Genomic DNA, 15,304 nt, shown 5'->3' on the forward strand with positions numbered 1-15,304 from the left:
ATTTTTGACAAGAACAAAATAAAAAAATAATAATAATGATGCATAACAAATAAAAAAAAGACCTTGGATGAAGCCAACAGGATTTTGTTTTTTTTTTTTCTTACAAAAAACAAGACAAAAATATGTTTTTTTATCTTTTTGTTGAAAAAAAATTTAAAGACAGGATCTTCTTCTTTATTTAAATAAATTTCTCTGGTCAGCAGATTAGTAGAATAAAAAATAAAATACTGTAAAATGGCTTCAGCGAAGGTGATAGTTGCACACTAAGCAAAACAACTAAATGATCCTACTTTCTTCATAAACTGTCATTTGTCGTCTTTAGTGATACTTTAATTCTTACACATACGTCTATAACAACCGTCTGCTGAGACGTGGAATTCTCCAGAATCTCCTCAGATTCTGGTCCAAACGCTCTGAAGCTCCACTTTAGAAAACAGACTTTTGAAACTGCTGATCTTTGAGGAGAATCCAGAATTGTCAAGAATTAAAGAACATTTAGACAGCTTTAAAAAATCCAAAACTATTAGTGTATTTCCCTCTAAACGAGTTGAAGAAAAGTATTTGAAGACTAAATCTGGGGTCGTCAGCATAAAGTGAACTGTTAAAATTGGCAATTAAGTAAAAAAATGTTGGAAAAAAGCATTAATAGAAAACATTCAATACTAATCATCAAATCAACATTTAATCAGCATTTTTAAATATAGTTTTTCCCTCTAAACAAAAGGTATAAAAAGGTCTGGAACCTGATGCTCCAGAACCATTGAGGCTCTTTGGCTTTCAAGAAAAATACAAACAATTTGGATTAATAATAGATATGTTGAGTTTTGTCATTTATTTTAAAAAAAATTATTGACCACTACTGACATTACTCTAAATGAGGCGGTGTTGAGAGCTTTACCATTCCTCCAAAATGCACACATCAGATGACTAAGCAAGTAACAAGCATTCAAACGAAGTGATTAATGCTTCATCATCAGACCAAGTTTAAACTCATATTCTTATCTTATGTCTAGTTACTGTCAAGTTTAAAAAAAAAAATCAAAAGTGTCAGGATCATATTTGACACAAGATGTGCTTAATTTGAAAGGAACTGTCAAAAGTTAATAAAACAATATAATAGCTACATTTTTACATGAACAGCTTATAAATATACAGATAAAGTGTATTTTTCAAGGTGGAACCGCTAGCTGAGCGGCAGAGCTAGCGATAATTAGCTGCTAGTTTAGCGGTTATCAGCCACTAGTTACGCCACTCAGCTATCGGTGTTCAGCCACTAGCTGAGGGGTGAAGCTAGCGGTTGAGCAGTTAGCTTCACGGAGAAATTGGTTGTTTGTGTTAGCCTGGGAGGCGGCTCTGGCAGACTCTTCCTAGAAACAGCCGTTCTCACTTTGTGACATCATCTCGTGAGAACCCGTTTGTTTTCATGGGTTGGGAGGGGCTGGTGCTCAGAGCGCAGGTTTTAGAGGATTACTCAGATATTTGTGAACGATGAAGTAGCACTTAGGGGTTGTTTATAGAGAGGAATGAACATAATGCTCTTAAAAGCTCAAAAAGTTGATTTTGCCTGATATATGTCCGTTAAGCAAAAACTGTTCAAGTGTAAACTGAAGCTTTGAGTTTAAATTCTGATATTAAAGATTAAATTGTTTGCGTGAATGAATGAAGACAGAAGATTTTAAAACTTGAAACTCTTTATTTTTCTTTTCTCCAAGTGCTGTTTTATAGTTTCAAGTTTCCCGTTGGTTATTAAAAGACACATGGGTCATGGTGGCATCGTACACGTCTCACTTGTGATGCAAATATACACAAATTAAAGTGAAAATACTCTAGGAATGTTGAAGACCTGAAACTGTTCAAAGATGGAAAATGAAAGTCCATTTCTGTGGCGCCGGGTTCAGGATGAGGGGCGGAGGAGCAGATGGTTTCAGTGGATCTTCAGCACCTGGATGTTCGTCTTGAAAAACGTCGTTTTTGGAAGTTTTCTTTGGGTTTTTTCCCTTTTTTTGCCCCAAAGTCACTGACTGGATTCCTAAAAGGCTGATGAGCATCATGCACGGTAAGATTTGTTCTAACAGCAACTACAGCGTGGAAGTTTCAGAGCAAAAAAATGGCAACAATCTTCTCTTCTTTTGAACAAACAATGCAGACGATCTCTAACACTGGACCTGGTATCGATTAGCAACGCTAGGACAGGAAGTTGGAGGCGAGGCGGCTGCGTGGTCATGGCTCAGTGGCTGTTCCGGGCGGCGGCGGCGGCAGCCTCGGTTTGGCTCTCGGGGGCGGGGCTCAGTCTGTGATAGAGCTCCTGCACGGCGCCCAGGGTCTCCCCCGTGTCCTCTGGGTACCGCGTCTGCAGCTCCTCGTTGGCAACATAGTGAGTTTCAGCAAACTCGGAGAAGTAGCGGCCCACCTCTGGGTGGCCGATCTCCAGCGGAGACGAATGTGGCTCCAGGTTCTCTGAGGGGACAAAAGGATTCCAACCTCAACCAGTTTCTGCACAATCCAAACTGTGAAAGGAAACAGGTTCCTCCCGTTTACTGAGGGAGGTACGTTCTAAAAATACATTTAAATGTGTTCCAGGTGTTTTAAGGCTGTAAAAAACCTCACTACACTTTATGGACTTCTATCAGACAAACATTATCACACTTTTTTCTCTTGTTTAAACTCTCAAAGTTCAAGAACAATAAGTCCAGTTTTATGAAATAAAACAAAGATCTGATGGTGATCAAAGATTCATAAAACTGAACATCACTTAATGTGTGTTTTCTTTTTTAATTGTTTTGTCTTATTTCTCAGTTACTGGTTATTATCATGTTATCTACATGGGTGGTCGTTACTGTAATGTCGTGGTTTTTGGCATGTTTGTTGTATTGAAAAAACAATCAAAATATAAAAAATATAAAAATAAAAAAACTAAAACTGTGACCAGTTAAAAAAATGTTTATTTGTACTTTTAACTTTCCTTTTTTTGTTTCTCCCTCTTTGCTTTCAGTTTTGATTTTTCAAGTTTCAAATTTACATGTTTTTTCCACATTTTCAATATTTTTTTTCTAATTTTCAATAATTGCTTCAAGTTTTCAATATGTATTTTTGAGTTTAAAACTGCTTTCAAGTTTTTTAATTAATTTATTGTTTTCAAATTTTCAATCTTCCAAATCACATTTTATTGACATTTCTGATTAATTGTACAAAACACGAGACAAACGAATAACAACAAAAAAAAAAAAGGAAAAAAAAAGACACAAATAAATAAAAACAAGAAACAAAACACAGGTTGGTCCAGGCTGGAACAATCAGAATTAAAATATATATAAATATATACATTTTGTAAGCAAATAAATGTGACACAAGCATCTACCTATGCAGTTCTGCTACATACAATCATATTGACAAAAAGAGAGAGAAAAAAGTTGATCAGTAGGGAAATAGAAAATGTAAACTCCGTATATAGTTCACGCAGTCGTATTATAAATCCGTCATTCCAGAGAACCTGAACTCCTTTGAATTGTGGCGGCCAGATCACTGGGTAGATATTCTAACAAAGGTCGCCACAGCTCCACAAAGATGTCTTCATCGCCTTTTAACCTTGCACTAGACCTTTCCATTGGGAGAAGCTTAAACATTTCTTTATACCTCTGAGTTACAGTTGGAGGTTTTCAATCTATTTTTTCGTTCACTTTAAGCGGATCCTGATTTGACCCCATACAACCGCCATCGTTTTTCTGGCCTTCTTTTGTTGAACACGTCATGGAAAACATGGATGATGTTGAGAGATCTGTACAGAGGAACCAGCAAACACGTTGCCACGTTTGGGTTCACCAGATAATTCAGAGTCTCTCCCGGTTCGGTTTCCTTCACTCCTGGCGGCGGTTTTAAATGTTACTTTTGTCTGTCTGTGGCCCAGTTTGAGCATTAAGTCGAGAGGGAGGAAAATAAAAACAAATCTGAGGGATCTTTTTACCATCGTCTTGATGAAAAAAAGAAAAAGATCGACTGGCAATTTGTCCAGGAGGTATCCCGCCTTCGCCCAACAGTAACCGGGACAGTAGAAAGAAAATGAAGGAAAGTTCAGGACAAACATTATCGCATCGAGCGGCCATATTGGATTTTTTGCGTCATTGAAAATGTCTCGTGCCCAAAGCCGAGTCCCCGATTAGTTGACGCATAGATAGAACTGGAAGTGATCATCCCCTCCCCCGTCGTGTTCCACACAGGAAGTCACAGAAAGCCAACATCCCATAGACTTCTATTAAAAAACAAACAGCTGTTATTCAGTCATTCTATTCGTCAGAATAACCATTATTGCTCCGGTTTTTCTTTTTAACGTTTTCTTACTAAACCTATTTTTTTTTTCATGATCCATTTTCTTTATTGCAAGTTATTCAAGTTATAAACTGGCCAATCAGATGCCTCAGTGAAAGCATGTGGTGCTTGCTGGCCCCACCTTGAACGTTCAAAGCGTTTGATTGACAGATTGTGACCAATCACTTCTTGCCATCGTCGTCTGGTCCCAAAATGACAAAATCAGGCGATATCCGTACTGTGGAGAAATGGCGACTAAATTGACTGTTTTGCTGGAACCAGAGGTAACAGCCTTGCTTTGTCCATCTCTTTTCATTTCAATGGATACGTCGAACTCGGAGAACCGCAACTCCAAAGCCTTTACGGAATCGTGTGACAATTGGGAATTTAACAGGGTTCCATTTGTTCCACATAAATTCATGAATGACCAGTTTTCATCTGTGCAGTATGCGGTAATCGTGCGTAGCGGCAGTGTGACACTCTGTCATCTCGCCGACTTCTGTATGGGACGCTCGTACCTTGTGCGGCGTAGCGACACGTGCCGTCCTGCACAAGAACGTTGTAGAACGGCTGGTTGGCTCCGCTGGACAGCTGGTGGACCCTCATGGTGGTGATCCACTCCTGGCTCATGGTGCATTTGGGGTCCCAGCCGTAGATCACACAGTTGTAACCCGACCTGCAGGATCAGGAGAACCTTCAGAAGTCCGTAGGCGGTAGGGAGAACCTCCGCTTCGTTCTCTTTACCTCTTGTGTTTCATGATGAGGCCGACCGAGTACTGGACCTCCAGGTGCTCCGGGGCGCCGCGCCTCTTCACCTCGGGGGTGACCGGGTGCTTCTTGTGCTGGATGTGCTCCAGCGTGTGCTGCACCAGGTAGCCCACCGCCCCGTGCTGCGAGGGATCCAGCGCCTGAATGTGCTGCAGGATGTCCAGAACCTGCAGCAGAAAGCCACTGGGGTTACTCTCCCTCAAAGACGGTCCACGCCGCCCGAGAACTCAGAATCACAGAGGAAGAAATGCATCTGAACACAACCCAGACCTTCTCCGGCCAGATTCCCAGGTGGAAGTAGAGGCGCGCCTGCAGCAGCAAATACTGCACGTTGTCGGGGTTGATGGTGAGGTAGAGGTCCAGCGAGTCCCTCAGCAGCTGGTAGGATTTCTCGTTTCCCTCCCTGAGAAAAACCAAAAATGACCTCAGCTGACTTATTCTAGATAGAAAAGACATTATTTGGCCACAAAAAAAAGTAATATTACAAAATTAAAAGTTGTAAATTTATGAGAAAAAACTGATAAATGTACAACTTTAAATCTCGTAAATTTACAAGAACAAAGTCGAAGTGATTTAGAGTCCAGTGAGTGAACGCCGTGAGCCGACGACCGACTAAACTGTAAAAAGCATCTTGGATTTCAAGGATTTTTTTATTGGCCATATATGCAAAAACGAACATTGAAACACATTGGAGTTCTTGTGCAAAACTTTCAGTCACTGTTTGGGTTAAAGAGGAATAGGATTTCTGTACAAGTTTAAATAATAGCTTAGATATTACGGAATTTATACATCAGAAAAAATAAAAATAGAATGATTAAAAAGTACAGAAAGAGCAATTTAACAAGTCTGAAATATTACACCTTGATCAATTTTGGCCAATTGTACATTTATTTTTATTGAGGTAGTTTTTTTTTTTTGTTTTTTTTTTTACATTTTCTGGTTTTGAAAATAACTTTATTTAAAAACTATTTTTTTTTTAAAGGTAAAGCTGAATGTTTCAAACTTTACAAATGTCTGGACGCTTCTTCGTTTGATTTAAAGTTTATTAAGGTTTTATTCATTGATGGATCTCTGCAGAGACAGTTGATGAAGATCCCCTCAAGTCTGTGATCCTTCTGTCTAAAGAGGACCAGTTTTTGGAATTGTTAATGTTATGCCAACATAAGAGACTATATTCATTCCTCTTTGTTGTTTTGTGTTGAAACGGGACGTATGGAGTCCAATCAGGATCAGCTAAAGTGAATGAAAAACTAGATTGCAAAGTAGAAAAAAAAGTTTTTTTTGAACATTTAAAAGCAGTTTTAAACTGAAAAATAGTGAAAACTGAAAGGAATGAAAGGAAAATTTAAATTTCCGTTTTTTTTCTTTTTTTGTTTAAAATTTAGAAAAATAAAATTGAACATTTGAAAAAAAAAATAATATTGTAAACTTGAAACAAATATTGAAAATTTAAAAAAAGTAAATTTGAAATTTGAGTAAAAGAAAAAAAAACTAAAACTATTACCAATTAAAAAATAATGTTCATTTGTACTAGCCGTCGACTATTTTAATAGTGGATTGTTAAATTAGTTGTTGACTATTTTATGGGCAGAATAAAGTGGCGGTCCTGTAAGTTTGTGTCTCTTATCTCTTTATTTGACATATGAAACGCTGCATTACCAACACTGAACTCTGGAAAGTCAGCCTCACTGATAATATTTTGAGTCTCCAAAAAGTTCAGAATTTCTTTGTTTTTTACTCCGATCTGGAGATAAATCTTCACAATATGCTCCACGTCTTTCCTCTTCAACCACGGGTCAGATAAACAGACAACTTTGGTTCTTTTCTCTTAAATTTACAACAACTTTACATAAATTTATGACTTTAAAACGCCTAAATATACCAAAAAAAAGTCTTAAATTTAGCCTATGACCTTTTAAGTCCTAAATATCCGACTTAATCAATCAAGTATTTACCATTTTTAATGTAAATTTACAAGATTTATAGTTGTAATTTAATTTTTTTTTGTAAACTGTAATTTTTCAATCACTTATGATTTTTTTTTACTCCAAGATCTTCTCAAAAGTACAAAGAATGACGCTCTCAGCCCCCACCACCAGGCGACAGGTGTCTCACCCCCTCTTGCCGATGTTCAGCAGGTTCCCCACCATCCGGAGCAGCACCTCGGTGGTGCTGATGGAGCTGTAGTAATCTGCCGTCACCTGGTGGCCGATCAGGTACTCGCACTCTTTGGCTGTGAGCTGCTTTCCTTTGCCAAAGGCGTCAATGTAGACAAAGTCGTAGATGTCCTGACTGCTGCAGGTGGAGTTTCACACAAACATGTCGTTTTAATTGAGAGAATCGAAAAACAAAACCTACAAGATCTCTGGGGATGTCCTGATCGGATTGTTTTACCAATTCTAGCGATACTTTTATAACACAAAAGAACAAATACAAAATAAATAGATAAAGGTCGTTCATTATTCTTATTTTCTTAACTTTATTTTATAATCTAATGCTTAAAGATCCACTCCGATCACCTAGTGATCTATTTGTGTTCCTTAAGTGTATTTTAATGATGATTAAGCCGTTTTTAACCAAAAATTGAAAAACCTACAGGACATAGTTTCTGCAGAGCGTTTCTGTTGGCGCGGAGCAACACCGCCCCCCTTCCCCTCCTAGTTAGCGAGAGCTCAGAGCATTTTCTACTTAACAAACAAGTTCTTCTTTAACTGCATTTTCTTTTTCCATGTCTGCTCCTATGGAGCTAAATTAAGGCCAATATTATTTGAAACCAAAAAAATGCAAAATTTCCAAATTTTTTTGCTATTCTAAAATAAATGTAATTATTTTCAGCTTCAAATGTTTTTATTATTATATTATTATTATTATTATAAATCTTTTTTTTTTGTTTTCAAATCTGAAAATTTCAGTTTCAAAACTTTTGACCCCATTGGGGCGGGGCTAACACGAAGGACCAATCAAAATGGATGAGGGTGGTAACTTCAGCCCGGTGCGTTCACTGACTCTGAGAACTGTAATAGTTACAGTCAGAAAATGTCTGTTTAGTCTGAACTATCATAGTCTGAAGTTGTCCCAAGACGGGCGTAAAAAAGCAGAATTTTATTTGGCATAAAGAAACACATTTTTTTTTAATGATATGATATTTTTTTTAAAACAACAACTATTACACAGTCCTGGACATTACTGACATGCAACTATGTAATTAAAAAAAACATTTATTTAAAATAATTTTGGCCCCAAATTAGTTCCATATGCTCCTGATTCACAACTATTTTAAACAAAGAAATATAACAGAAATTTAACTTTGAACTTAATTTTCTTTTCACTTTTCCTCCATCATCAGAAAAAGTTATATTCGTGCCACCAAGAACCAAAGTCACAGTTTCGAGATCAATTTTTTTTTTTTTTATTCCAAACAAAAAGTTCAGTTTTAAAGATAAAAACTTTCAAAGTTGCAAATAAATTTATAAAATGTTTGCTTTCAATTTCCAACACAAATGTTTTCGGATGTGTTGACCCTCATCTCGCTTCCTCCCCGTCTTTGATTTTATGTTCACAAGTTTCAGTTTAGTCTGAAATTTAAGCCACCGAGGAGCCAATCACAGACAAGAGGGTTCACGCTGATTGGTCTAGATCAGGGGTGTCCAAAGTCAGCCCTTGAGGGCCGGCCTCCTGCTGGTTTTCCAGAAATCCGTCCTGATCTGCTGCCGATTACCTGATCAGGTGTGTTTAGCCAATAAGGAGCTTCAGTGGCAGGTTGGTTGGAAAACATGTAGGACACCGGCCCTCGAGGACTGACTTTGGACACCCCATCCAATCAAATCACTATATTTATCCAACATGGCGTCTGCTGCTCTTTTGCCTCTTAGGGGTGAAAAAGAAAATAATTCTTTCTTTTAGCATTGATTACATTTTATTGTGTCAGATTTGTACATTTATGGCTGAAATCTAATGAAACAGTAAAATAAACAGTAAAGTTTATCTGCTGACATTACAGTAAACAGACCTGTGAGATCTATGAATCCTCAGGAGCAAAATATTGATAAAAAGCAAGATGAAAGACAACACATCTAAAAACATTTGTGTTGCAAACGCAAAAATATTTACTGAAAGCAAATGTTTTATATTTTAATTTAGCAAGTTATGAAGTTTTATCCTTAAGACTTTACATTTGTAATTTAGGACATTTTGATCTCTAAACTGTGACTTTTGTTTGCAACAACAAACACAATTTTAATCCAAGTGGGTCTTTTCTTTGTGGTAGTTTAACAATAAAGTAAAAATAATCAATCAAATAACTAAATAAAACTAGAAACTTAACTTAAAAAACCCCAAAGACTTGTAAAAAAATAAGTAAATAAAAATGTCCATAAAGTAAGACATTGGTTTACTGGTTTAAAACCCACTCCAATGAAAATGACCTTTTTGGTGTTTGTAACATTTTCTGATGCTGGAGGACACAGATACAGGAAATTAAGATTAAAATTGCATTTCTGAGTATTTCTTTATTCAAATGGTTATGAAATACAATCTTTGAAAAAGATCGTATTTGAAAAAGATCGTATTTGAAAAAGATCGTATTTGTGGCGTAGAAAATGCAGTGGGTGGAGCCACAAGCCCCATTCTGATCATCTACTTTCAGACAAACAGATCCATGAACGTCTTTGTTTTCCTCGTCTGAGCTGGAATCTGGATCGAAACTTTGCAGCTGGATATCTACAATATTTCTTGACATTTTTGTTGCACCAATAATGTTATGTTGAGGCTGTGGGGGGGCTGTAAGCTACTGGGGGAGAATATAAACAGAAAGCTCTCAGTTATGGGTGATAGAAAAGGGGGCGGGGTCACCCAAAACTCAGAGATGAATTTCTAATTAACTCTGCAGAAACGTTTTCCTACAAAATGACACAGGTTTATTAAAAAAAAAAAAATTGGCTAAAAACGGTATGATTATAATTAAAAACAGTTAGGAACACTTTGAAAATAGATCAAAAGATGATTGGACTTTAAAAACTTTAAGGAAATTAAAAACAGACCAAAAATGTCACTTTTGGGGAAAGAAATAAAACGTTTTCTCAAAAATGTGACATTTTAAACGATTTTAGGCCAAAATAATGAAAGCAGGTGTTGGTGAGGACCAAAGGGGTCCAAAAACTTGAACTGATACCCTTTATCAATCCCAGTAAGAACCAACTAAAGAAAACATTGACAGAATCGGGTCACAGAAACGGTTCGGGGTCGTACCCTCTCGGCCTCTGGCTCCAGCGCAGCAGGAAGTGGTTGGGGAAGTTGACGGGCTCCAGCTGAACCCCCAGCCTCCAAGCCAGCGTCATGTAGAGAACAGAGAGGCTTATGGGAATGCCCGTACGGCGAAGTAGCACCTGAGTGGACAGCAGAGCCTCAGTTTGAGCAGAAAAGGGGTCGGACGAGCGGGAGCTGAAAGGAAGGCTACCTGGTGGATGTAGGAGTTGAGCGGGTTGTAGTAGTCGCACTCGTTGCCTTTGTATTGCAGCTGCTCGTATAGAACAGTGTTGAGGGCGCACAGCACCTGCCTCTGCAGCTCCAGGTCCTCCAGGACGCGGTCACCTGCAGCACACAGGACCCTCCTCAGAAACTATCTTCAAAGTGTTGACCAGAAGGAAAAACTCCTGAGACTATAAACCACATGTGTCAAACTCAAGGCCCGGGGGCCGGATCCGGCCCTCCAGATCATTTTATTTTATTGCTATTAATGACCCGATGTTATCTTGGGTTTATTTCTAACTTGAATAAATTTGACAAAATATATTTTTATGGAGAGTAAAATATTGAAAGTTATTTAAGGTTTAATTTGATTTATTCTGGAATAATATTCTTGCCTTTTTATTATTCATTATTATGTTAAAAAGTTACAGTTTTAAAGTTTTAAAATCAGCATTCTATTAGCTTTATTGACTATTTAGGCATTTACTAAGATTTTTTAAGCTATTTTGGACTTGAGCTAATATTTCAGCTACATGCTAGCTGTTTTAGCTAATTTAGGCTTTTTTAAAGTTTTTTAGGTTGTTTTGGAGTCAAGATAATATTTACATGCTAGCTGTTTTGGCTAATTTTGTTTTTTCTTCAGTTCTTTATGCTATTTTGAAGTTTAGCTATTTTTTCAGCCACATATGAGGTGTTTTGGCTGATTTAGGCTTTTTTTTTTAGTTTTTAGGCTATTTTGAAGTTTAGCTATTTTTTCAGCCACATATGAGGTGTTTTGGTTAACCCATTTTTTTTTAGTTTTAGGCTAATTTGGCATTTAGCTAACATTTTAGCTGGTGATCAGCCTCAGCATTTTCAGCTATTAGCTTTAGTGATTTCAGCTATCATCTTCAGCGTTTTTAGCTATCAATTTCAGCGTCTTCAGCTATCAGCAGTAGCATCTTCAGCCTCCAAATTCAGTTTACAGCAGTCACACTAGCATTATCGCAGTAATGCTATATATATTGTTCATAATTATGTTAAAAAGTTACGGTTTTAAAGTTTTAAAATGTAGTTTTAGAGTGTTTATTAAATGTTTATCCTGTTCGGTCCGTGACCTAAGGTGTGTTTTGGATTTTGGCCCCTTGTGCGATTGAGTTCTACACCTCTGCGATAATCCGTCCAAACCCACCTGGGAGCGCGCGCAGGCTGGGATGGGAGGGGTTCTTGATCCGCAGCATCTTTTTGACTTTTTCTCTGATCTCATCCAGCTGCAGGGAGATGCTGTCCAGCGTGACGTCAGCCAGCGGGTTGCAGTACTGATCCACGAGAACGGCTCCTTTACAGGCAGAAGAGAAAGAGCAGCAGAGAGTCACGCTGGAGCCGTTTCTGAACCAAAACCTCAACATCCTGTGGATGCTTTCGTCCTCAGAAAACCCTGGAATCCTCATCAATCCGACCAATATGTGCAGAAATCTCCATTTTATTTACAAAAGCTGCAGCAACCTGAGAGAACAAGTATGGAGCGATGCTCTTTTCATTGGTGTTGATGTTTAACAAACATGTTATTTTGCCTCACAGCAGTTTGGGACTGAAGGACCAGACTGCTGAAATGAAAAGTCGTAAATGTACAAGAAAAAATGTCATAAATGTAGCCTATGACTTTTAAAGTCATAAATATACTACTTTATTCTTGTAATTTAGCAGTAACTTTTTTCTTGTAAATTTATTACTTTTAATGTTGTAAGTTTACGACTTTATTCTCACAATTTAGCAGTTATAACTTTATTCTTGTAAATGTATTAATTCACATCTTGTAAATGTATGACTTGATTTTCGTGATTTAGCAGTTATAACTTTTTTCTTGTAAATTTATGACTTTAAATCTTGTAAATTTATGACTTTTAACAATATAAATTTATAACTTTTTTCTCGTAAATTTACAACTTTAAATCTCCTAAATGTGTTACTTTTAATCTAGTAAATGTACGAGATTAAAAGTCGTAACTGTACAATAAAAAAGTCATACATTTAGCCTATGACTTTTAAAGTCATAAATATACGACTTTATTCTCAAAATTTAGCAGTTATGACTTTTTTCTCATAAATTTACGAGATATAAAGTTGTTATTAAAAATAAATCTTTTTGCTTATAAAGTGGCCCTAATATTTTTTTTTACCTAAATAAATTTACAACCAAAGTGGACCAACTCGGCGGTACCTTCCAGGGCTAACTGCTGCTCTGCAGGCTGCTCCAGGAAGCTCTTCAGACTCCTCAGGATGTTCTGCTGCCGCAGGAAGTAAAGAATTTTCTTTGCATAGTATTTTAACGTAAGGTTTTTCCTGGAAACAGACGAGCACACGTCAGGAAAGGACAAAGCTAAAAGGACTTTGACTGCATGTTCTGCGATGTTCTCACCTTTTATCAGAGTTCAGTATGAAGAGCAGCTCGTCTTCACAGAAGTGACCCGGCATCCCGAGGGACTCGATCTCTGCAAAGCTGTCCCCCAGCACCTGGCCCACGCACGGCTGCGTTTACACACCTCAGGGTTATTAGTTTCCAACACAAAAACCCACATTTCTTTGCACAGATGTGCTCAGGTAACGCCGTACATCGGTCATTACTTACAACTTCTGTGAAGAACCTCTTCGAGATGGACTCCACGGTTCTTCGGATTTGTATTCCCACTCTGTGGCGTGTTTTGTACTCTCGGAGCCAATCGCAGCTCTCATTCTGACGGTAAAACCTCTGCAGTCGTGGCCATCTGATGGAAAAAGCAAAAAAAAAACATTATTTGCTTCTTTCGTGAAGATAAAACAATCCATATAAAATACACAGTGCGAGTCCACACCGTTTCATGACTGGGAAGGAGCCGTGAATAGAAGGAAATTCTGATTTTAGCAAATCTTAAAGGAAAAAAGTAAAGAAAATTCCTTATTTTGTAATTTTTTTTGCAATTTTTTTGTTAAATAAAAGTTTATTTAAACAAGTTTTCGGAACCTAGTAATTATAAAAGTTTTACCTTGACAAGAGAAAAACACATTTATTTAAAAATCATTTATTTCCTCCTGTGATTTTCATCTTCTGAAGTAAAAATGCGTCTGAAATTCAAGTTTCAAAAAGACCTTATAAATAAAGCACTTGTATTTTCAGTTTTTTCAACTTTAAAGACAAAGTAAAAGTTTCATGAAAAAAAAATGTTAAGGCTAATTTTAAATAAGTTTTTACATTTTCTCATGTATTTATATAATTTTATGAACCGTTTGCTTAAATAAAATGTACATATACATAGTTTTTTGTTATATTATGTTATTTTTTTCTATTTATTTATTTATTTAAAGACATTTGAGGTATTTTGCAGCAGGGCAAAATGCTTTATAAATAAAATTATTTTGAATTGTATTCAATGTTAACTTTATTGTAAACTGGCCTTTATTAAAATGCACATAGACATTGTTTTTCGTTAGGTTATTTGTTATGTATCTATGTAAAGACATTTGAGGCGCTCTGTAGAAGAAAAAAGTGCTTTATAAATAAAGTTATTTTGAATTTTATTCAAAATAACTTTATTGTATACTGGTGTTTACAAAAATATACATCTACATTGTTTTACGTTATATTTTATTTTACTTTTCATTTATGTATATAAAAAATGTGAGGCGTTCTGCAGCAGGAAAAGTGCTTTATAAATAAAGTTATTTTGTCTTTTTTTTAAAATAAGTTTATTGTGAACTGGCGTTCACAATAACGTTTATTTTAAAAACACAATAAGTAAAATAGGGCAACAAAATGGAACATAAAACATTTTTAGGATAAATAATACTAACATAATTGAAAACAAATATATTTTAGCAACAAAATCAGCTTCTCTTTGCAAGAAAGAGACAAACAGTGGAGGAGAGAAAAGGCTGCAAAATAGTGCGCTCCTCTGCAGTTCTTGGACTAAACCAAAACTCAAGGTCACCGGAATTAACAATTTGATCGCGTTGACTAAAAACTAATTCTATTTGCAGAGGGAGTTAAACATATTACGTTGTTTTCCGTCTGCAGAACAAACGTCCGCCGCTGAGGTGGCGTAGCGACAAATTTGGTGCATCAGCAGAATGTCAGCGAGCAGCAGAGGCGGTTCACTGAACGAAGCCGTTTTAAGGTGGAATGACTAAATATGAGAAGGTCATTTTATGGTACCCTTTGCAAGAACCAAACGTCCCAGTGACATGTCAGAAAAATAATCGCAGCACCTGAGTTTGTATTGGTTGCCCCAAACCTTCCCACTTCCATGGCAGACGTCGTGGAGCCGCTTGCAGCAGCAGGAGACGTTACAGACGTCCACGTGCTTGAGGGCGGGAAAGCACAGGATGTACTCGAGCAGCTCGGTCGGGAGGTCTGTCAGTTTTTTCGTGTGGGGCTCGGGAACGGTCCCGTTGAGGGTTAGCTGCTCCTCTCGGCTGACAGACGTCGCCATTTTTACTGTTTACCCCGATTACCTCATCGTCTTTGCACCGCCTCCTTATGGCGCAGGGGGTGGGGCTAACAGTCTGCCCGTGCTGCGTACTGGAATCTGATTGGTTGTTGTGGGAGTGCTGCTTTCACGAGCAATGGGAACTTCAAACTTCTTATGTCTATCAGCATATTTTTTCGCAAGACATATATGTTAATAATTTTAAAGTAAATTTTACCTTTTACATACAGATTAGTTAAAAAAAAGGTGTAAAAAATTTAGCACAAATTTTAAATTTTTGGGAATGAACCCAAAGATTCTCATAAACATATGTCAGCCAAATTACT

At 37.1% G+C, this 15,304-nt stretch overlaps 1 protein-coding gene across 2 annotated transcripts; it reads right to left on the minus strand.

Moving 5' to 3' along the window:
* Positions 1-1,673: 1,673 nt before the first annotated feature.
* fbxo21 (F-box protein 21) lies at positions 1,674-15,065 on the minus strand. Of its 2 annotated transcripts, none has more exons than XM_024276098.2 (12): positions 14,758-15,065; positions 13,145-13,280; positions 12,935-13,044; positions 12,737-12,858; positions 11,708-11,854; positions 10,526-10,659; positions 10,318-10,454; positions 7,186-7,362; positions 5,341-5,473; positions 5,047-5,237; positions 4,821-4,978; positions 1,674-2,457 (listed from the first exon to the last, which is right to left on the minus strand). In XM_024276098.2, the coding sequence occupies exons 1-12, from the start codon at positions 14,979-14,981 to the stop codon at positions 2,228-2,230; spliced, it is 1,899 nt and encodes a 632-aa protein (XP_024131866.1). In that variant the 5' UTR covers positions 14,982-15,065; the 3' UTR covers positions 1,674-2,227. The 2 variants fall into 2 exon arrangements, with proteins under 2 accessions (XP_024131866.1, XP_024131865.1); XM_024276097.2 differs by having other exon boundaries at positions 7,186-7,365; positions 14,758-15,063.
* Positions 15,066-15,304: the final 239 nt, after the last annotated feature.

This window comes from Oryzias melastigma, linkage group LG9 (genome assembly GCF_002922805.2).
Source record: "Oryzias melastigma strain HK-1 linkage group LG9, ASM292280v2, whole genome shotgun sequence".
In the NCBI taxonomy this organism is placed as follows: Eukaryota; Metazoa; Chordata; class Actinopteri; order Beloniformes; family Adrianichthyidae; genus Oryzias; species Oryzias melastigma.